At 47.3% G+C, this 21,650-nt stretch overlaps 1 protein-coding gene and 1 long non-coding RNA gene across 7 annotated transcripts in view; one reads left to right on the plus strand and one right to left on the minus strand.

The window, feature by feature from the left end:
• OSCP1 (organic solute carrier partner 1) overlaps positions 1–18,321 on the plus strand; it is a 33,029-nt gene extending 14,708 nt beyond the window's left edge. For 5 of the 6 annotated variants that reach the window (XM_082422256.1, XM_082422257.1, XM_082422252.1 and 2 more), the window contains 8 exons: positions 4,256–4,423; positions 4,944–5,024; positions 12,415–12,518; positions 12,977–13,105; positions 13,642–13,711; positions 15,566–15,705; positions 16,626–16,689; positions 16,930–18,321. In XM_082422256.1, the coding sequence (XP_082278382.1) occupies positions 4,256–4,423; positions 4,944–5,024; positions 12,415–12,518; positions 12,977–13,105; positions 13,642–13,711; positions 15,566–15,705; positions 16,626–16,689; positions 16,930–17,046 (873 nt within the window). In that variant the 3' untranslated portion in view covers positions 17,047–18,321. The remainder of the gene's footprint in view (positions 1–4,255; positions 4,424–4,943; positions 5,025–12,414; positions 12,519–12,976; positions 13,106–13,641; positions 13,712–15,565; positions 15,706–16,625; positions 16,690–16,929) is intronic. The other variant, XM_082422254.1, reaches the window with a different exon arrangement.
• LOC309641955 lies at positions 18–19,727 on the minus strand. Its single transcript, XR_014252877.1, has 4 exons — positions 19,487–19,727; positions 12,227–12,366; positions 891–1,324; positions 18–87 (listed from the first exon to the last, which is right to left on the minus strand). It is a non-coding gene; the product is annotated as an uncharacterized lncRNA (long non-coding RNA).
• Positions 19,728–21,650: the final 1,923 nt, after the last annotated feature.

A 21,650-nucleotide genomic window follows, 5' to 3' on the forward strand; every position in this document is an offset into this window, starting at 1 on the left:
AGCAGACAGCTGCCTCTGTCCCCTGGGCTGCATTTCTTGTGGATGATCACAGACTGGAGTCAAATGAGATGACGTATGCAGTGGTGCCTGGCAAAAGACACGCACATGTAAACATGGGTTATTCTTGAGTTTCAAGTTGGGAAGGACCTCAGAAGTCATCTGCACCAACCCCTGTGTTGTTTATTCCATTATGTCACCCAAAGAGTGTGCTGATTTGCATGTCCATGTTTAGGAACACCTTAACCCAATACAAGCACCCAACCCTAAAAGCTTTAATTCTGCTTCTTCCTTAACAAAGCTCAGCTCTGCAAACCAGGCATTTTTTTTTAAAAGCAAATTCAAAACTGCTCAGTCTTTATTGGGTTGGCCAAAACATTCGTTTGGGTTTTTCCGTAAGATGTTACGGAAAAACCCAAATGAACTTTTTGGCCAACCCAATATTTATAATATATACATATCTGTTTCTTTGCAAAACCAATTTTTAGGGTACTCTGATTTTAAAAGGAATAATTCCAAATAAATAGTGGCAGAGAATAGATAAATCTCCTGTTCATAAGAATTCCAAACACTTATATAGATACTCTGCCCTCAGGCATAGAGAGCATAACTCCCCACTGCTTGAATGTGGCTGCCCTTGGTGACTTCCTTCCAAAGAAGACAGTATGGAAAGGAGGAGGGAAACAGCTAACTTGTCAGTGGAAAAACATGGCAAATATTACCTCAACCAGGTGATAACGTCAACAGTGATAAGCCATGTGGTGGTACCCTGATACGATGTGATGAGGATAACACTTTGTCTCTGTGATCTTACTCCCAAAAACCCACAACCCCAGGCTGATCATGAAAAAAACATCAGACAAATACCATTCGGGGGTCATGTTACAAAATACCTGACCAGTCGTCAAAGCTGTCAAGGCCACCAAAAACAAGGGAAGCCAGAGAAACTGTCACAGCCAAAAGGAGCCTAAGGAGACATGATGACTAAATATAATGTGCTATCCTGGAACAGAAATAAGACATTAGGGTAAACTAATAAAATCTGAATAATACATGGACTTCAGTTAGTTTTTAAAATAATGATAATAATAATTCCTTTTCAAGTCCCTTCATTATGTGAATTTTTATAAATCATGAGGACTGACAGTGGGTACCAGGTGTGCAAAAATCAACACTGTCTCATTGCTGGTACCTGGAAACCTCAGAGAGACAGACTGCCTTTAACTATGCCCTCTTACCTTCTGCCACTTACCTTTAGAAAGTTACTTTCTTTCCCTGAGCCTCCATTTTCTCATCTATAAAATGGGGATAATAACAGCTACTTCATCTGTTAGTGGGAAGATTAAGTGAGAAACATAGGTATAATGACACAAGAAGGCCTGGCACATAGATGTTCGATAAATGTTCGATATCTTCTCTTCTCTGCTTGTTCCTCTCCCTCTGCCTTTAAGAAAGTTTAGGTTTCCACTGAGAAAGGACACAGAACTTGGAATAAAAAAACCTGGGTTCAAGTCTTCTTTCTACCAATAGCTCTGAGATGCAATTGACTGAATAACTCTTTCACCTGAACTTTCATTTCTTCATCCTATACCTGTTTTTATCCTTTATTCCTAGCACAGTGCCCTGTACACAACAGGTACTTAATGTTTTTTGTTTTTTATAAATTTATTTATTTATTTATTTGTTTGTTTATGGCTGCATTGGGTCTTCATTGCTGCGTGCGGGCTTTCTCTAGATGCGGCGAGGGGGGGCTCCTCTTCGTTGCGGTGTGCAGGCTTCTCACTGCGGTGGCTTCTCTTGTTGCAGAGCATGGGCTCTAGGCACACAGGCTTCAGTAGTTGTGGCCCACGGTCTTAGCTGGTCCGCGGCATGTGGGATCTTCCTGGACCAGGGATCAAACCCATGTCCCCTGCATTGGCAGGTGGATTCTTAACCAGTGCACCACCAGGGGTGTCCCAGGTACTTAATGTTTGATGATGATGGTGGAGAGTCTTAAATCTACATCTCTAGTATCAGACACACCTGCATGTGTGCACGCACACACACACACACACACACACACACACACACACACACCAGGCTGCTCCTGCTGTATGCCACTTTCTAAGCGAGATGTTTATCTGCATGTTGGAGAAAGGGGATCGTGTAGAGGGTTCTAGCACGTGCTTCAGGATCCGACCGTCTTTAGTTTCAAATCTCACCCTACTACTAAGTACCAGCTATGTGAAATTAGGCAAGCTTCTTCATTTTTAAACTTGGGATAATACGTACCTCGTAGAGTTCTTGTGAAATTAAAGGGGATCAGTTGAGGCCATGCATATCCACGTGCTTGCACAGCTCTCAGGTGGCTGTAGTTTAATTCCCAAGCCCACCTCAGATGTGTCCATGCCTTCTCTCCCAAACTCCCCTGCCTCCATTGTAGCATCGTGTATCTCCCAGGCACTAAGTTGGAAATGCTGTGGTCCTTTTGGACAGCCCTCAGATCGCCTCCCGAATCCAGTCAGGCAGGCACCATGTACTGACAGCTTTCCTCCTGAGTGTCACGTGCTCTTCTTTTCCCTTCCTTATCCATCCCCACCAGCTTTATTCCAGGCCTTCCGTCTGGGTCACTCCAACAAAATTTCTTTCACTCATACAATCAGTCGATGTTACTGCCACCCTCTTAGAAGCCAGGCACCAGCTAATCCTCCCCACTCCAGTCTCTCCCTTCTCTCGCATCTCATCATGGCCAGAGTCACCAATCTCACTTAATCACTACTTTTATCACATGAGCACAGAGCATTTCAGTAGCCCCCTAATTCCTACCACATCTAGTCTAAATTATCTTGTCCATCTTTCTAAAACCTCTAATACTCCAACCTTGCCGTACCCACCTTCATTTCCCACCACCCCGAACACAAACCATCCCCTCCAGTCAGGCTGCTCTACCCTTTCTCCCAGGAAAAGAGCACGGCTATGGCTGCCTCCAGACCCTCACGCATGCTGTTCCCCTCCACCAGAATGCCTTTCCCCTCCCTCAGCCAGCTGGAACCTTGCCTTGAGTCTGTAGCAGGCCCAGTTCTTCCACAAAGCCTATGGGGACCACTTTGGTCCTCACCAGTGTCTCACCTCTGATCTTCATGGGTGGTCATACCATACTTGGGGCTTGTTGATCTCTTACTAAGTTTCATTTTTCATCTCATACAGTCGTGGAACTTCATTCTTGCCACTTTCACATGTGTTTTCTCATTTACTCCTCTCAGCCGTTCTGCAATGTTGGGAAATTAGGGAGTATTTTTTTTTTAAGATTTATTTATTTATTTGGCTGTGTCGGGTCTTAGTTGCAGCATGTAGGATCTTCGTTGCAGCACGCGGGCTTCTCTCTAGTTGTGGCACTCGGGCTCTAGAGCGCACGAACTCAGCAGTTGCGGTGCGCAGGCTCCAGAGCGTGCGGGCTCAGTAGTTGCAGTGCCCGGGCTCTCTGGTTGCGGCGTGCAGGCTCCAGAGCACACGGGCTCAGTAGTTGCAGCACATGGGCTCTCTAGTTGTGACGCACGGGCTCCAGAGCGCACAGGCTCAGTAGTTGCGGCACACAGGCTCAGTAGTTGCGGCGCACGGGCTCTCTAGTTGTGACGTGTGGGCTCCAGAGCATGCAGGCTCAATAGTTGTGGCACACGGGCTCTCTAGTTGTGGCACGTGGGCTCTAGAGTGCACAGACTCAGTAGATTTGGCATGCAGGCTTAGTTGCCCCGTGGCATGTGGGATCTTAGTTCCCCAACCAGGGATCAAACCCATGTCCCCTGCATTGGAAGGAGGATTCTTAATCACTGGACCACCAGGGGAGTCCCAGGAATATTTTTTACACATGAGAAAACTCAGGCTCAGAGAGGCGAAGAGACTTGGCCAGGGCCATCCAACAAGTCAGCAGCAAGGAGGGCTTGAATTTGGGTTTTCATTCTCCACGTCCAGCACCCTGTCCAGGGCCCCCCAGCTGCCCGTACTGTTTCATGTGTATTCCATCAACAATACATGTAAGCTGGCCAGAAATCCTGGTTTGCCCAGGAATATCCTGGTTTACTCCTGTTGTCCCAGCTTAATTATTACTATCACCCCCGTTTACTCTCAACAGTGTCTTGCTTTGAGTGATGACTAGATATGGTCACTGAGCTGCATGATAAGCCCAGAATTGGTTTCCGGTAAGTGCCGACTGAATCATTGTTTGAGGTTCTGATGTCTGCCTTTATGGTCCTATTTCTTTTATTCATGTATGGGTTGGCAGCTCTATGACCTGATGACAATGGCTTTCAAATATCAAGTATTGCTGTGTCCTCGTCCCAAGGATGTGTTGCTGGTCACTTTCAATCATTTGGATGCCATCAAGGGATTCATCCAAGACTCCCCAACCATCCTGCATCAAGTGGATGAGACTTTCCAGCAGCTGACTGAAGTAAGCGTATTGTCAGTTTATCACCTCTCAGCCCCAATACTCGTTCTCATTCCTCTGTTAAGAACAGGCAGATTCTATGACAAAGAGAACAGGGTGAGGAATGACAAAACCTGCCTCTCCCAGAAAACTCTCAAAATCTCCAGGTATCTGTTTTGGAAACACAAGAGACATTAGCATCTTATACCCTCTCACTGTTGCCTTCATAACTGGGGAAGCAATGATACAGAGCATAGCTGTTCTCTCCTAACTTTTCTGAAAGGGAGTTGGTGGTGGATGTCCTATAGAATCGTGGGGAACAGGGCAGGTAAAGTGCACCCCGCTCGGTGTGCCACCGTGGGGCTTGTCCCTCAGGCGAGGGTGCAGTGCTGGCCCTCTTGCCCCTCCTGCCCCTCCTGCCCAGCAGCTGAGTCCTCTCCTTGCTCTCTGGCTCCCATCCCTGGGCACCCACCCACCCCTGCCTGTCTGCACCTTCCATCTCACTTCTGAAAGTGGAACACCTCTATCTGCTTTGCCTCCGCAGACATACGGGGGTCTCTCTGCGGGGGAGTTCCAGCTGATCCGGCAGACGCTCCTCATCTTCTTCCAGGACCTGCACATCAGGGTGAGTGAGTGGGCGGCCGGGGGGCACCCTGCCGCTGCTGTCCTGGGGAGACAGGGTGCAAGTGTTCAGGGCAGACAAGGCTGGGATTCTGCCCAGTTAGCAATATCCTCGGTGTTTGGCTCCATGATGATAAATTTTCTCATAACAAATCTCAGCAGTTTTTCAATGGACCAAGGAAGACGGTGATGCCACCATTCCCTCCCAGTTACCTTATGTGTTTCTTTAAAATATGGCTTCTTCCCTTGCTGTTCCAGGCCACCAGCCTGATCTCAATTCCAAAACCTTTTCTCGAGCCTTTATCATCTTGACTTCTCCAGTGTCTGAGCTGTCAGGAGGCTGCCCTCCTCTCCATGAAACTGTCGCCTTCCATGGAGTTTCCTGGCACCATACCGTCCTGGCCTTCCCTTACCTCTCCCATCTCTCTGCCTTTCACTCTTTCCTCCCCCTCCTCCTGTCTCCAAACCTTCCGCCTTCTGCCTCTACCCACCCCCTGCTCGTGAGGAATCGCTTTCCTCCCCACTTTGGCTGCCGACTGACCCTTCCACCTATTACTGCTGCATCTAACCTCTACCCAACCCTTGCCCCAGCCCTGCCGTCCAGACCCACATCTCCACCTCTTTGCTGAGGCACTCCCCCACGCCCACAACCTAACGTCTGCAGCTAAACTAGTCTCCACAATTCAAGTCCTGCCCAACTTCCTGGTTTCTTTTCAGGGCGCCATCATCCCTTGGCCACTCGGCTCAGAACCAGAGCGTCACACCTTTGATTTCCCTTCTCTGATCTTCTAATTGCTTCTAAGGCCCATCAAGTCTGCCTTTTCACTCTCCACGCCCTCCTTTCCGTTCCTGTCGCCACCAGCCCAGCTCAGGCCTTCATACTTCTTGTTGGCTCTTGCCTCCCAGTGGACCCTGCCTCCTCCAGACAGCTCTACACGCTAACTTTGAAAAACACATTTCTGAGCTTCTGAATTTGGGGCCTGTCTCTCTTGCACAGGACTTTGTTCCTTCCCAGAATTTAACACACTGGTATGGGAGGGTGGGTGATACAGCAAAATGAGCCCAGGCTCTGGAGTCAGGCACTCCTGTGCTTGAATCCCACCTACAGCACAGCTCCGTGACCTTGGGCAAATTACTTCCCTGGCGCCTTAGTTTTGTCATCTGAAAAATGGAAATGACAGTACCTAATTTAGGGTTTTTCAGGAGGATTTAGTGAACCATCACATGTAACATATATGTATTTGCTTGTATCTATATGTCTACACTATAGAATGCTTCTGGAAGGATGTACAGGAAACTGGTCACAGTGGTTGGCTCCTGGGAGTGGGGAACTGCATGGAGGATAGGGATACAAGAGAGACTGACTTTCCCTTGTGTACCCTTTGAACCTTTTTTCTTTTTTTTTTTTGGCCGTGCCACACGGCTTGTGGGATCTTAGTTCCCCGACCAGGGATCGAACCTGTGCCCCCTGCATTGGAAGCACAGAGTTCTAACCACTGGACCGCCAGGGAATTCCCACCCTTTGAACCTTTTAAATTTTGTACATGTGCATGTGTAACATATTCACAAAATAAAATTCAAACAAAAAAAGAAATAGAATATGCTTAGGACCTGATTGTTATTTCCCTCCTATGGACAGGGAAAGACAAATAGATTTCAACGCTGAGGCCAATTTTATTTTTAACCCCTATGAATAATTTCATTTGCTATGGATGGAGCAATAATAACATCAATATAAATTAAGATCTCTAATAGTCATCAATTAAAATTAAAAATATGAAAGTACAAATAAGATTAAGTTTTGCATTGCTTTAAAATATTGAAAACTCTGCATCATATGGTTGTCAAGACTGCATATTTGGACATTATTTTATGGATTGTAGTAATATAAGCAGCCATATTGATTTCTTAATTCTGGCAAGATAAAATTCATTATGATAAAAAGACTTTCCTAATAATAAGTCTATAACAAAATCATTAAAATATATTAAACCACAAAATATATTAAGCTTTAATTGCTAAATGGGCAGGCAGTGAAACATCAGAATGTTCATCAAGAGAAATAGGAATCACATATCCTGACATTACTCAGCCACCGATCTGTAACAGCTGGCTGCTTTTCCAAATTTGGTCTTTAATGGTATTTCTGCTCAGCTGCAATTTATGATTGCCTATACAGATTCTCTCCGTGTTCAAAACAATCTTCATGGATTTTAGATTTGTTAGCAAAACTAACTAAATCAAGAAAACACAGCTCTGAAAACTCCCTTGCTCATTGTTTAACCAAAGCAAATGCAAGACTCCTCATCCTAATGTCCAAAGCTTTCCGTGATATCACAAAACAACGTGAAGTGGCCTTAGTATGGTCAAGGCCTGACCTGTGCCCCAGGCTGCAGAGGCTGCACGAAGACCGATTCCATTTGGAGTCCTGAGCAGTTACGTATAACCATCTCAAGTCCCAACCCCCTTCAGCTCTCCAGAGCCCCTCCAGAGTTGCCTCCTAAAAGGTGGGCCCTCTTCCGAATGCTCCTTCCCACACGTGCATCTTCTATCAGGGACTTTCTTCCTGTGCTCCCGCTGTTCCAGCTGTTGGAAAACATAACCTCCATCTTCGCCTCTTCACAGCATGGTCCTTACACCTCCACTCCATTATCCACTCCACTGGGAAATAGTTCATCCCTGGGAAACTAGTCAGTCTAACAAATATGTATTGAGTGCCTACTCTACACCAGGCAGTTTTCAGTCCTGAGATATAGAAGTGAAGAAGGCAGAGGCCCTGCCCTGAGGAGGTTCCGTGCTAGTAGGGAGAGACAAGGAGGACACGTAAGTCGTGTTATGGCTCTGATAACCCTTAGGAAGGTGGCCATATACAGTAAAGTTATAGAAGGCAACTGGGACAGGATGTTGCCTTAGACCAGCACTGTCCAACAGAGCTTCCTGTCGGTGATGGAAATAGTCTGTGTCTGTGCTGTCCAATATGAGAGCCACTAGCCACATGTGGTTGTTGAGAACTTGAAATATGGGTAGTTCGACAGAGAAACTGAATTATTGATTTAATTTAAATAGTCATGCTTAACTAGTAGCTACCATACCGGACAGTACATCCTTAGACGATAGAGGCAAGGATAGCCTTTCTGAGGACAGATATTTCAGTTGAGAGTGTAATAACAAAGATCTCAGGGGAGAGCATCTAACCTGAAGGGACAGCTAGTTCAAACGCCATTAGGTGGGAAAAAGCGTGATGTGCTCCTTGGACAGAGCGAAAGCCAGTGAGGATGGAGCATATCTAGGCAGGGGTGATATTTAAAATAAAGTTAACCACCTGTGCAGCATGGGCACTAACTAATCAGAAAAGATGCCAGTCATGAATAAACTGGTACCTACCTACCAGTTGACTTAGCTTTAGACCCTAGTAAAGGAGTTTATTCTAAGAGTAAAGCAAAGATCTGGAGCATCTTAAGGTGAGTGGCAACATGATTTGTATCTGGAAGATGAATTAAATGGGACAAGGGTAGAGGTAGGATAGCAGTTACAAAATCTAGGTAAAAATGAAAGCACTTGGATTAGGTGCTAGCAGTGGAGACACATATGGAATATACCTCTAGGGCAGGGCCAGTAAGATTTACTAAGAGATTGGATGTGGGGAATGAGGGAAAGAAGAAGAAAGAAAAACTCCTAAGTGGCTGGTGCCATTTTCTGAGTGGGGGAAGGACTGAAGGGAAGTGTATTTGAGTAGAAAAAATAATCGATTCTATTTAAATTGGATTTGCTCTCCAAGTAGCAGAGTCAAGTAGGTAGTTGAATACCTAATCCTGGAGCTCAGAGGAGAGCGCCAAGCTGGAGACGTAAATGTGGGAATCCTCAGCATACAGCAGAGAGACGGTATGTGAAGTCTTCTGGCCACCTGAAGGAGGCCGGTCATTCTCCCTCATCCACAGGCAGGATGTGAGAAGCAGAGTCAGCATTCGGCCAGCTTCCCCCTCACCTTCCGATCATTATTTTCCTGCCCTCACAAACTTAGCCCTCCTCTTGTAAGGCCAGTCCAGCAACCATTACACCATCCAAAGCCCTGCACTCATCCCTCACTGCTGAAACCGACTGCCAAGTCACTCACCCACATTCACCAAGCATTTACGTCCCTGGCTCACTTCCTCCGGGCCACCTGACTCCTACCATCATCCTGTGGAATGTGGGTGCTCATGGAGATGTCTCACCCAGCACTCCAGCCCCACAGCTCCGTGACCTTCATCCCCTCTTTCCATGGGAAACGTGGCTCCTGCCTTCAGGACCTCATCAGAGAAGGGAAAGTGCACTAAGTACCTTATGTATGTTTGGTTCTGACCCAGAAGAGTGTGAAGAGACAGGACACAACGTGGGCCATGGCCACCTCTACCCAAGAGCATCAGGGAGTCTTCATAGAGGATCCAACAGCTTTTAAAAGAAATAGGTTTGGGGGCCCTGGCGGTCCAATGGTTAAGACTCCATGCTTCCACTGCAGGGGGCCCGGGTTTGAACCCTGGTCGGGGAACTAAGATCCCACAAGCCATGTGGTGCGGCCAAAAAAAAGAAAGAAAGAAAGAAAAGAAATAGGTTTTCACCAGGACCATGGGAAAACAGGAGGAGGGTTTAAGAGGACACCATCTCAGTAAAGGCACAGGCATGTAACCACCTGGTGTAACTGGTGCAGGGGGCCAGAAGGCTGCAAGCAATCGAGTATGGCGAGAACACAGGGTTCAGGGAGGAACGTGGCTGCAGAGAGGAACAAGGGTCAACTGGACATTATCTGCCAGGCAGCAGAGAGCCAGTGAAGCAGGAGAGGGACATGGTCAGATAGGAGTTTAGAAGAGTCTCTCTAACAGCAAAGTGGAGGATGGATGAAACACAGATGAGAGCGGAGGCAGGGAGACCAGTGTGGAGGCTCTGCAGTGGCCAGGCTAGAGGTGATGAAGGTCTGCACTAGGGAGCAGGGTAGAGCGGAGGGGCCAGACACAGAAGTGATCACCAGGTGGGCAGGGCTTGGCGACTGAAGGGCCATGGGAAGGTGGTGGGCAGGGGACTCAGACTGCTGACTTGGTGACCTGATGGTGTCATTCACTGGGATCAGGTTAGGGAAGACAGCTTGAGCCCTGTTCTGAATTGGAGGTGCATCCCATGGAACCCATAGGTGGATACGTTTAATAGGCAATGGGTAGATGGGTCTGATGCCCAGGGAGGAAGACTGAGTGGAAGCTCCAGGTCTGGGAGCCATCAGCGCAGAGGTGAATACTGGCGTGTGGGTGTAGATGAGATCAGCTCGGAATAAAAAGGGTGGAGTGAGAGGAACAGGGCACGGGAGAGTCACACCTACAGCTGAGGGCCAGCAGAGGGGCTGGGCAAGCAGGCAGACCCAAAAGTCCCATCCAGCCAAGGACAGATTCTCAGGTCAAACACACACTTGACTTAAATTTGTACATTTCAGATCTATGACATAGTCAACCCTGTTAGAATTAGCTAACAGAGAGTCCAGTACCTACATATGGTCTCACTTCTCTCTCAAAATTTTCTTTCTCCATGCTTATATTCATATCCCTTGGTCACAGAATCTCAAGGTTAAAAATTTCTTAAAGCCAAACCCTCCAACCAACCCAGTGTGCACATTTTCCCCGAAACATGCCTTGTGCCTGCCCATCTCAGCTTCTGAAGTGTCTTCACACCCACCTTCCTCCTCCAGGCCCAGCTCCAAACCCGCAGTCGCACCTACCCACCCCCTCTGCCTGTGGTCATTCTCCTCAGTGGACTCATCTGCATATTCCATTCAGCATATCGTGTTTTATAGTGTCGTCATTTTTCCATTCTATGCTGTGTCCTGTGCCCAATTAGACTGTGATACTGAGAATATTAGTTATCTCTTATTGAGCACTTCCTATGTGTCAGGCTCTGTGATAAGCGCTTTTTGTTCATTATCTGACATATTGGTCAACTACCCCATTGAATAGGTTCTGTTTTTATCCCCAGTTTACCAAAGAGAAAGGTGGTGTAACTTACCAAAAACCCCAGAGCCAAGGAGAGGCCCAGCTGAGGTGTGAGCCTGGGCAGTCTAACATCAGCAGGCCAAACTGCCAGCATACAAATCCTTACCACTTGGCACTTTCACTGCCTTGCATGCAACAGATGCTTACTCTTGATGATATTACTAATGTAATCTTGTAGAATTTTAGAGTTTCAAGTGACCTTCAAACATATCTCACTTGGGCTTCCCTGGTGGCGCAGTGGTTGAGAATCTGCCTGCCAATGCAGGAGACACGGGTTCGAGCCCTGGTCTGGGAACATCCCACATGCCGCGGAGCAACTAGGCCCGTGAGCCACAACTACTGAGCCTGCGCGTCTGGAGCCTGTGCTCCGCAACAACAGAGGCCGCGATAGTGAGAGGCCCGCACATCGCAATGAAGAGTGGCCCCCGCTTGCCGCAACTAGAGAAAGCCCTCGCACAGAAACGAAGACCCAACACAGCCATAAATAAATAAATAATACATAAAAATTTTTTTTAAAAAAAGGGCCACAGTATGAAAAAAAAAATGTATCTCACTTTACAGATGAGGAAGCTAAGCTCCAATAAAACTGATTTTTTTTTTTTTTTTTGGTGGTGCTGCGCAGCTTGCGGGATCTTAGTTCCCCGACCAGGGATTGAACCCAGGCCACAGCAGTGAAAGCACCGAGTCCTAACCACTGGACAGCCAGGGAACTCCCCAATAAAATTGATTAACTGCTACAATCTTGATGGGATTAAACCTGCCCAAGACCTGAATACAGAGCGCACGAAGCAAGGAGTAGAAGTAAGCATCATGTAGGATTTTCAGGCACAGAGAAGACCTTCAGACTCTAATGCCAGCTTGGATCCACCAGTCCAGCACGTAGCTGAGAGCTTGGAGTCAGAAACACAAGGGTTTGAATCCTCAGCCCTGCCCCTTATGAGCTGGCTGGCCTAGAGGAAGTGTCTTAACCTCTGAGCCACCAATTCCTCATCTGTAAAACGGAGATAATGAGGTTCTTATAGCTCAAGCCTCACAGCTGTATGGAAAGCTTGCAAGGAACCAAGGAATGGGTGTGGAATTTGGAGCCAACCTTGGCTTTGAATCCTGGTCCTGTCTCTTCCTGTTCTCTTTGGGCAAGTCATTTCCCTCTGTGAAACTCAGCCTCCTCCTTTAAGGCAGGGGTAGCACTACTCACCTGGAAGATTTGATGTGTGGCGCCAAAGAAGTTCCATGTAAAAACACTACACCTCTGCAGGTGTTAGTTACAGTGAGTTTTTCTCTCTTAGGTAGCATTCTTAAGCCATTACACACTTTCCATCCTCAGAATGCATATGTCTATGTAAATAGACCAAGAAAAATGACAATAAGTATTTTTTTTTCCAGGTGTCCATATTTCTAAAGGACAAAGTTCAGAATTCCAACGGTCGCTTTGTGTTGCCAGTGTCTGGGCCTCTTCCCTGGGGAACCAAAGTTCCCGGACTCATCAGGTGAATTCTCAACAGTAATTGTCAGACCAATGTTTGGGGTGCTGGGAAACCAGTATGTGGGCTACCACGTAGAGTGCAGCCCTGCTGGGGCCCCTCCTTTTCTTCAGTTAAGCACAGCAGTGAGGAGGGGAGGTTTAATCCCAGCTTGTCACCTCGCAAACACTTGAAGCAAACCACCCAGTTCTCCAGGATTTATCTCCTCATCTACTGAATGTTTACTGTGAGATGAATAAGATAATACTGTAATGCTCCAAAGTGCTACACAGCACCCGGCACATAACATGTACTCAATAAATATTATTATTATTATTATTATATTACTATCATTACATCAACCAGCATCTTTATCTTGAAGCAGTGCATGAATTCCCTTTGGTCCCATAGTACCAAGAATAAAGAAGCCTCCGGGACTCTCCAAGCTTGGAGAACACGTCATCATGTCCTACTTTGTATTGTAGAACATTCAACAACAAAGGCGAAGAAGTGAGGAAGGCAGAATTCAAGCACGGCGGGAGCTATGTCGCTGCCCCCAAAGAAGGGTCTTTTGAACTCTATGGAGACCGAGTCCTGAAACTGGGAACTAATATGTAAGCAAATTCTTCCTTCCCCAAATGAATTCAAGTCCAACGGAGGTCCCTTCACTTAAAAAACCAGCTTGACTTCTGCTATGAAAAATCCCTGCTGACAATTGGAGGAATTTCCCCTTAGATACACGGCATGCAGAGCCCCGACGTTTCCAAAGGGCACCTCAGATTTCCCAACATAAGGTAACTTAGCAAGTTGGAAAGATAAATAATTTTAAATAGCCATGCAAGAGAACTAGCCAAAACCTTTGTTGCAGTGGCGATCCGACAGTGCCTGGCCTTCATGTACCTATCACGTTTTTTTCAGTGATACACATTACTTTGCCAGAGAAAAAATTTCCACACAGCTTCCCAGATATTTTGTTTGGGGAAGAAGCAAAATTTGAGTGGCTGACACCCACTTAGTTGCATTCTGTATTCCCAGCACCTTTCTGGACACTTTTCAATGCCTCAAAATAAAAACTATGCACTAATTGAGTTAGAAGGAAGTCAGGGTAAAAGGCCTGGACAATGTTTTCATGGTTTTCTGTTGCCACCAGGTACAGTGTGAACCGGCCCGTGGAAACCCATATGTCTGGAGCATCAGAGAACTTAGCTGCACAGACACAGGTGAGCTTCTGCCTCCCTTGTTTATCTTCATAGCTTATTTCTAGATACAAGAGTCTGGACGGGGAGAGGGTGGGATCTCTAGATTTCAGAGCTGGCCAACATTTCCCTCATTGTTTGCAATCTTCTCCATTCCGCCTTACCAGTGCACAGGTTTTTTGGTTTTTAATTTTATTTATTTATTTATTTATTTATTTTTGGCTGCGTTGGGTCTTCGTTGCTGTGCGCGGGCTTTCTCTAGTTGCAGCGAGCGGGGGCTATTCTTCATTGAGGCGCACGGGCTTCTCATTGCGGTGGCTTCTCTTGTTATGGAGCACGGGCTCTAGGCACGCGGGCTTCAGTAGTTGCGGCATGTGGGCTCAGTAGTTGCGGCTCGCGGGCTCTAGAGCGCAGGCTCAGTAGTTGTGGTGCATGGGCTTAGTTGCTCTGTGACATGTGGGATCTTCCCGGACCAGGGCTCGAACCCGTGTCCCCTGCATTGGCAGGCGGATTCTTAACCACTGTGCCACCAGGGAAGTCCCCATCACACAGGTTTTTAATTAGAGTTTCTCATGGAGACTTCCAGTGATCTGACTAATTAGGTAATTTTAAGCTTGGCTCCACCACCATAATTAAGCAGGAACCACACACCAGGACATGTGAAATAGCATCGTACCAGTGCTACGAGGTCCGTGGTTGCTAGTTTAGCACTTGTGTGTATTCTGGTCCTTCAGACATCCCTTTTCAATGCTTCCCTGTGTAATGATGTGGAAGCTAAGTTCAAAATGGGGTTTTTGGTCCTCTGAATTCTGTTGTACAAATTTTCACTGAACTAGCTACCAGCTAGCTATAGGACAAATCATGGAATATTCAGTTATTCTGTAAACATTTACTGAACTACGTCTATGGGCTGGGTTCCCAGGACAGAGCTGGCTTAGATGTGGTCCCATCCTGAAGGGGCTTATAAAGACAGTGATGGAACAAATAACTACAACACGGCGGAAGACACTCGCTGAGCATTCTGAGTAAAGAGCTGTGTCAGAACGCATGTCCTGTCCAGGGGGGTGGGAGCGGGAGACAGGGAACAAGAAGGCTTTTCAGCAGAGGCAACATTCAAGCGAGGCTGTAGAGTGAAGAAGATACTAAATAGCCCAAAGGGAGAAATAGGCATACAAACCCAGGTGACAGTATGAGCAAAGGCACCCAGAGGCATAGTGTTGGGGGAAGCAGCAGGGAGGCAGCGTCTCTCCCACATAGCTAGATCATAACACGATAGCAGCAGAGGCCAGAGATTCTCCTGGGCAGGGACATGGGGCCTGATTCAAGAGGCAAAGCAGGGGAAGGCTGGGTTAGAGAGAGCCGGTTAGGAGGAGGGGGGAAGGCTGCAGTGGGACCAGGCAGTGAGAGTGGGAGCCACAGGACGGAAGGGATTCGGTGGGGGGACGGGGGGAGGGGTTGTTCACGGTCACCACCTGAGCGCAGAGTGGTCGCTCCCGTGGAATGAGTGCCCTTGGACCTGGAGCCTCCAGCCAGGCTACTTGTAAAGGCTGGGGGAACTAGATTGCCTGAAGGAGAAGCAACGGTTCTTCTCCTTCAAGGAGGAAGGTAGTTTGAGGAGAATGGGGATCCCTGGGGCCCTCCCCTCATCTTGAGAATCTCTGGTTTGTGCCTTGTTAGAGGCCCTCTGCTTCTGACACAGGTTATTTCTCTCTTGGTTAAGCCTGTTTTCTATGTTTCATTTGGACCCGGTCCTTCCCAGAAGTAATTTAAACTGTTATCGTTTTGTCTTGTTTTATAATACCACCCCGGGGCTCTGGGGTCTCAGCAGAAAATGTGATCACCTTCATGTGGCTAAAAATCATGAAACTGTTCCTGCAGGAAAGCATTGCTCCAAACCCTCTTGCTAAAGAAGAGCTGAATCTCTTGGCCAGGCTGATAGGAGGCATGGAGATAAAGAAACCCAGTGGCCCTGAGCCAGGATTCCGGTTGAATCTCTTCACCACTGATGAAGAGGAAGAGTATGTTTTCAGCCTGTTTCTTTAGAGACCTATATAAAAACCCTAAGTGTGATAAGAACCGAAAAAGGACTGTTATAAACCAATGACACTTATAAACACAGATGTAAAGATCACAAATGAAATACCAGCAAACTCAATAACCTAGTTAAAGAAGAATCCACCAGTATTAAATAGCCTGAACTTTGTGGATTCATTCAAAAAATAGTTCTAATGTTTCATTTGGCAAAGCACAACTCAATGAGAGAATTGGAAGTCAAGATAATCATGTTAACAAAAGACTGTTAAGAAACCAGAAGGAGGTCGGAGCATGATATCTTTGGGATCAGTCTCCCCCAGAACCAATAGTGGTGGCAATTCACTGAGACTGACACAGTGCTTTACAGTTGACAGAGCACCTCTGCCTTCATTATCTCATGTGATGCTCCTCGCAACTAAATATTTGGGATGGGGGTTGCCTTCTATTCCCCTCTCCACTGAAGTGGCAGGTACTGTGGCACGTGTGGGGACCCACAGATGGAGCGGAAAACCTGGGACCTGTCCTCAGGCACTCCCAGTGTCATAGGAGCATGAACACGTGCACAAGTCACTCGAGCGCCATGCCATAAACACTCCAGTGGAGGACACGGCGACTGCCTTTGTACCCGCGGATTGAAGGAGTTGGCAACTGAGCTGGGTCTTGGAGTTTGCCAAGCAGAGGAAGGGGGAAAACGTTCTTGGCAGTAGTATGTGCAAAGGCACAGAGACATAAAAGGACTTCTTGGAGTGTAGGGTGCACTGGTTGGGGACAGGGTAGAAAGTTGAATGGAAAGGGCAGAAGGTGAGGCAGAAAAAATAGGTTGCCAAATTATCAAGGGCCAGTTTGCCACACTAGCAGGGAGAAAACCCTAACCTTTGACCCATTTCTCTACCATCTTGTACAGACAGGCAGCGCTAACCAGGCCAGAAGAGTTATCCTATGAAGTTATCAACATCCAAGCTACTCAGGTGTGTGCAGGGGATTACACAAGTCAAATCTTATTCCCCTCCTCATCTTATAATAACACTGAACTTCAAAGGCCCTCCCTTCTCCTCTCTAATCGGCACGTAATGTAGTCCCTATTCTGACAAACAGGTGAGGAACTGAAATGCATCACGGTGGTGGGAAAATTAACTACCAACTGCACAAAGAGGCCATGGTGCCCACACATCCTCCTCATTCCCTTCCACCTCTCATTTCTCTCACAGGACCAGCAGACGAACGAAGAGCTGGCTCGGATCATGGGGGAGTTTGAGATCTTGGACCAGCCAAGGCGGAGTGCCAGCAAGGGCGATGATTTGCTTGCCATGATGGATGAGTTATAGCTGTGCTGACCAGGCACGCCCGTCCCCCTACAGAGAGGCTGCTTGATGAGGACCCCGGGGGATGCCCCAGGGAGCCAAACGATGCTGCTAGTTTTCTACTAAGTGAAGCCCTTCCTTACCTCTTGTTCCTGTTTATGTCCTAACGAACTGTGCGGGTCTCCCTCAGGGAGCACAGTCTCTGGAAGGCACACACATATTCATATTTTCAGCAAAATATATTCTGGCTTTTAAATTGGACCTTTCCCATGTTCTTGCTAGTTTTATGGCAATCAAAGCATCTGGAGCCACAGGTTCAAGCCTGAGAGTCAGTAAGAGGGCGCTCCTGTTGCGGTTTTCATTACAGCTTTGTTCAGGGGACCTACTGCTCACAGATGCCTGTGAATCATCACAAAACTTAAGCGCTTTCTGGGATGTATTCTGCCTTGTGAGTTTGACGTAAGTGGAAAAGGCAGTTGCCTCAAACAGTCGGGGCCCAGTTTATACAGCCCTCCTCTCCCTGGCACACTGGGAACTGTCACCTCAGAGGCAGAGGAAGCAAGGCCGTGACAGGGAATCCTCAGGCAGGCCCCGCGCAGAGCGTGTGGGTGTCTGTGGTTCTCCGCACATCTCTCTATCCATATGTAGTGTGGGCTTATCCCATATGGAAATGTGTACCAAGGAAACAGTTTGCTTTTTAAGAATGATACGTCCTCCTTACCCCCAGAGTCTTCCTCTGCCACTTAGTGTTCTTGCCTTCTAAAGACACCCAGCATGATGTGCCGTGACATCTGTCTCCTCTGCTTCGCCATTAGTGGCCAAGCAGAGCCTTAAGTTGGATGTACGGGAGGTGCACATGGTGTACCACTTTCCCTTCCGTGCACCAGATGAGTGACTTCCCTTGGCAGGATGCCAAGTCTAATTGGGATCCATGAGAACTATCTCAGGCCAGGGCTGCCCAATTGGTTCAGGAAGGGGGGTCAGCCCTCCACCTCATAGTCATCCCGAATTGAGTAACTGGCGGGCCCAGGATCAGCCAATATCCAGAGGTCAAGGTACATTCAATTCCTTGGAAGCAATATCCAGAACGGCAGAGGGTAGGAGAGAAACTGAGCTGAGCTGATCATTGCCTGAGATTGAGCCAGCCACCAGGACCACTCGGGACCCTTGCACCCTAGCCAGAGTTGAGGCGAACATATTTCTGGAATGCAAGGGTGACTGTCCTTTAGCTTACCCAAGGCATAGGGTTTGGATACAGAAGGGTAAATCACCCAATAAAGTTGCTTCCTACCCATGAAAGTGACTCTTTCTTACCCACCAAAGCCCCCAAAAGGTCCGCTGAGGAGGAGAAGCACACCGTGCTGTGTAAACTGCTTCTTACAGGCTCACAAAGTGCCTTCTGTTTTAGTCTCTTTTAAGCAATCTGGCCACCAGTTGGGGTGGCCTGACCGGATGACAAGTGAAGGGGAAGCCTCTGTCCTAGGTCTGGCTGCCACCGCACTGCCACAAACCTGAACTCCACTGTCTGCTCCGAGCTTGTCCTGGGGCCTTGGAGGTGCGCCACGGGCTGCTGAGAAGCCGCCTCCTCCCTCCACCTATCCCAGAGCCGCGCTGATGATTTCCAACCTATCTGTTCTCTCAGTGAATAAACAAGATACAGATCTCTGGTAAGGCAGCCTGGTGACGAGGCAGTCTTTGCGTTTCATGTCTCTAGACTTGCACAAATGTTGAGAAAAACAAGTTTATTTGCATGGTGGTTCAGGGTACCCAAAGAAAGCAGGGGAGTCGGGAGGGAGCAAAGGAAAAAGAAGGCAAGGATTACTCTGGCAAGAATGTGGACTGAGTACTGACAAGGCATCATTGTTCATTTAACACCAGGCCACGGGGTCTGAGGGTGTCATACAACAGTGCCCAGTGTGCTCCAAGGGAAGGCACACCGTGGTCCCCATCCCTTCCCCAAATTCACCACGGCGTCTTAGGCAGTTACCCTCAATGAGCCTCAGTTCTCTCATCTGTAAGAAAGGAAAAGAACTAGTTCACTGACTCAAAGCCAGCTTGCCCCAGCTAAGTTGCCGAGTTTACAGATTCTTAGGCCCTGCCCCAGGTGGGGTCTGAGAACTGGAATTTTACCCACGCCGCACTCCCCCGCCCCACTCCATGCTTTGGGAGTATATCTGCTCTCTTTCAGCAATTCTGTGACTTACCTCTTCTCAACTAAGTTTTAAACTGTCCTGCTCTTGTCCTTATCATAGTGTTGGAAGGCCCTGTAGAACATGCAAGGCAAAGCTCTAGAAAAGCCTTCTGAACAAAAGTACTTTAATGGCTCCCAGAAGAAAGATGTAATAAAAATTGAGAGTGAAGGGGAAGAAAAAAAGGAGGAAATGTATTTAGCCCTTAGTTCTAGGATGAAAGTCATCCCATGCAGTCCACATAAGTATGTAACAATTTTAAAAGATAAACTCACTTTTTTCCTTAGATCCAGATCCTGGTAGGCGAGAAACAAATCCAAGCATCATAACCAGATCCTGGAGATCCCCAAGTCTGAACAGGATCAGATTCCCTCATCCTCTTCCACCTGGTTTGTCACTCTGGTTTACATCCATGGAGACCAACTCAAGCCACAGGAAACCACAGAAAGACAAATGCAAATTTTAGGGGGGAAAAATATGTATATATATATATATATATATATATATATATATATATATATATAAATATATATATATTTGCATAATACCGAATTGTAAAGACCCAAATTAAAATCCAAAAACTGATACACTGTTTACCTCCCCCTTCCTCCCTTTGAATTATGCCCTGGAAAACTCCTCTTCAGCTGCCAAATTCCTGGATAGCTGGCACAGAGGGAGTGAAAAGAAGTGTTTTCAAGGGACTGGGCTGGAGAACCCTCTTCACAGTTGAATCTTCCCTGCCCAGTTTCATGATCCAACGTGAAGTAAATTCTCAGATCATAGCCACCTCTTTCCAGATGAGAATGTCAAGATGCGTTCCAAGGGCCGATGGAGATTATTCTGGATTACTTGATCCCCTTAACACCCCCCACCACCCCACATACACACGCTGTGTTCTTTTTGTTTCTGGCCAGTCACTCCTCTGATGTCAAAAATAACATTACCTTCTCTGTTAGTTCCCAGAACCACAGGAAACCCCAGCTGCATTAGGCTTAGTGAGGCCACACCACTAGGTGTGGCCCTTTTTTTTTTTCCAATTTCATTATGAAGGTGAAGGACCTGCCAGGGTGGGTCATTAACACTAGTCCCGTATCCTGGGAGAAAAATAAGAGGAAAAAAATAAAAGTGACTTCTTGAAAGTCACAGAGGGCTTCCCTGGTGGCACAGTGGTTAAGAATCCGCCTGCCAATGCAGGGGACACGGGTTCGAGCCCTGGTCCGGGAAGATCCCACATGCCTGGAAGCAACTAGGCCCGTGCGCCATAACTACTGAGCCTGTGCTCTAGAGCCCATGAGCCACAACTACTGAAGCCTGCGTGCCTGGAGCCCGTGCTCCACAACAAGAGAAGCCACGACAACGAGAAGCCTGTGCACCACAACAAAGAGTAGCCCCTGCTCACCGCAACTAGAGAAAGCCCACACGCAGCCAAAAATAAATAAATAAAATAAATAAATTTTAAAAAAAAAAGAAAGTCACAGAGACAGCTGAAATTACAACAAAGGAAGTTGTTTAAATTCCCATCTCTTACATAATTCATCCAAAACCACTGTCTATAAACTTCATATATTGTTTCTCTTTATTTTAGGATTACTTGATACATACAACTTTAAAACACACAAAGGATAAAATAAGTATTATAAAGAAAGCTTTATAGAGCTTTCTCTATAAAGAAAGCTCCTAAGACTCCTAAATCCTAGATGTGCACATTGGCTTCAGATCACTCCACCCTCCTGCTCTTTATAAAATTCCCCAGGGGCTGACTTTTTTTTCAGGTATTCAAGGGGAAGGTCAAGGATGCTTGACTTGGGTTTTCTGGATATCCAGAAGGCCTCTCAGCTTCCATTACAACTGAGAAGATAATACCCGTGTCAGATGCCCTCCCTCGCCTCTCCTCTCTACCTCACCACATCTTTTATCTCTTTTTCCCTACCCAGACCCCTTTCTGCACCTCAGAAGTTCACCGGGGACTTCCCTGGTGGTGCGGTGGTTAAGAATCCACCTGCCACTGCAGGGGATACAGGTTCCATCCCTGGTCCGGGAAGATCCCACATGCCTCTGACCAACTAAGCCTGTGTGCCACAGTTACTGAGCCTGCGCACTAGAGCCCACGAGCCACAACTACTGAGCCCGCGAGCCACAACTACTGAAGCCCATGTGCCTAGAGCCTGTGCTCCGCAACAAGAGAAGCCACTGCAATGAGAAGCCTGCGCACCGCAAAGAAGAGTAGCCCCCGCTCGCTGCAACTAGAGAAAGCCCGCGCGCAGCAACGAAGACCCAACGCAGTCAAAAATTAATTAATTAATTAACTAATTAAATGTTTTTAAAAGTGCACCAAGTGGCAGCTGGGGAGCTCCTCGGTCCAACCCGCTCCCACGCAGCACGGCCTCTGCTCCTCCAGGGCCTCCTCAGCTCACTCACCAGCTCTAAGAGCTTCCGAGC

Source organism: Balaenoptera physalus (assembly GCF_965194825.1).
Source record: "Balaenoptera physalus genome assembly, chromosome: 1".
NCBI classification, from domain to species: domain Eukaryota; kingdom Metazoa; phylum Chordata; class Mammalia; order Artiodactyla; family Balaenopteridae; genus Balaenoptera; species Balaenoptera physalus.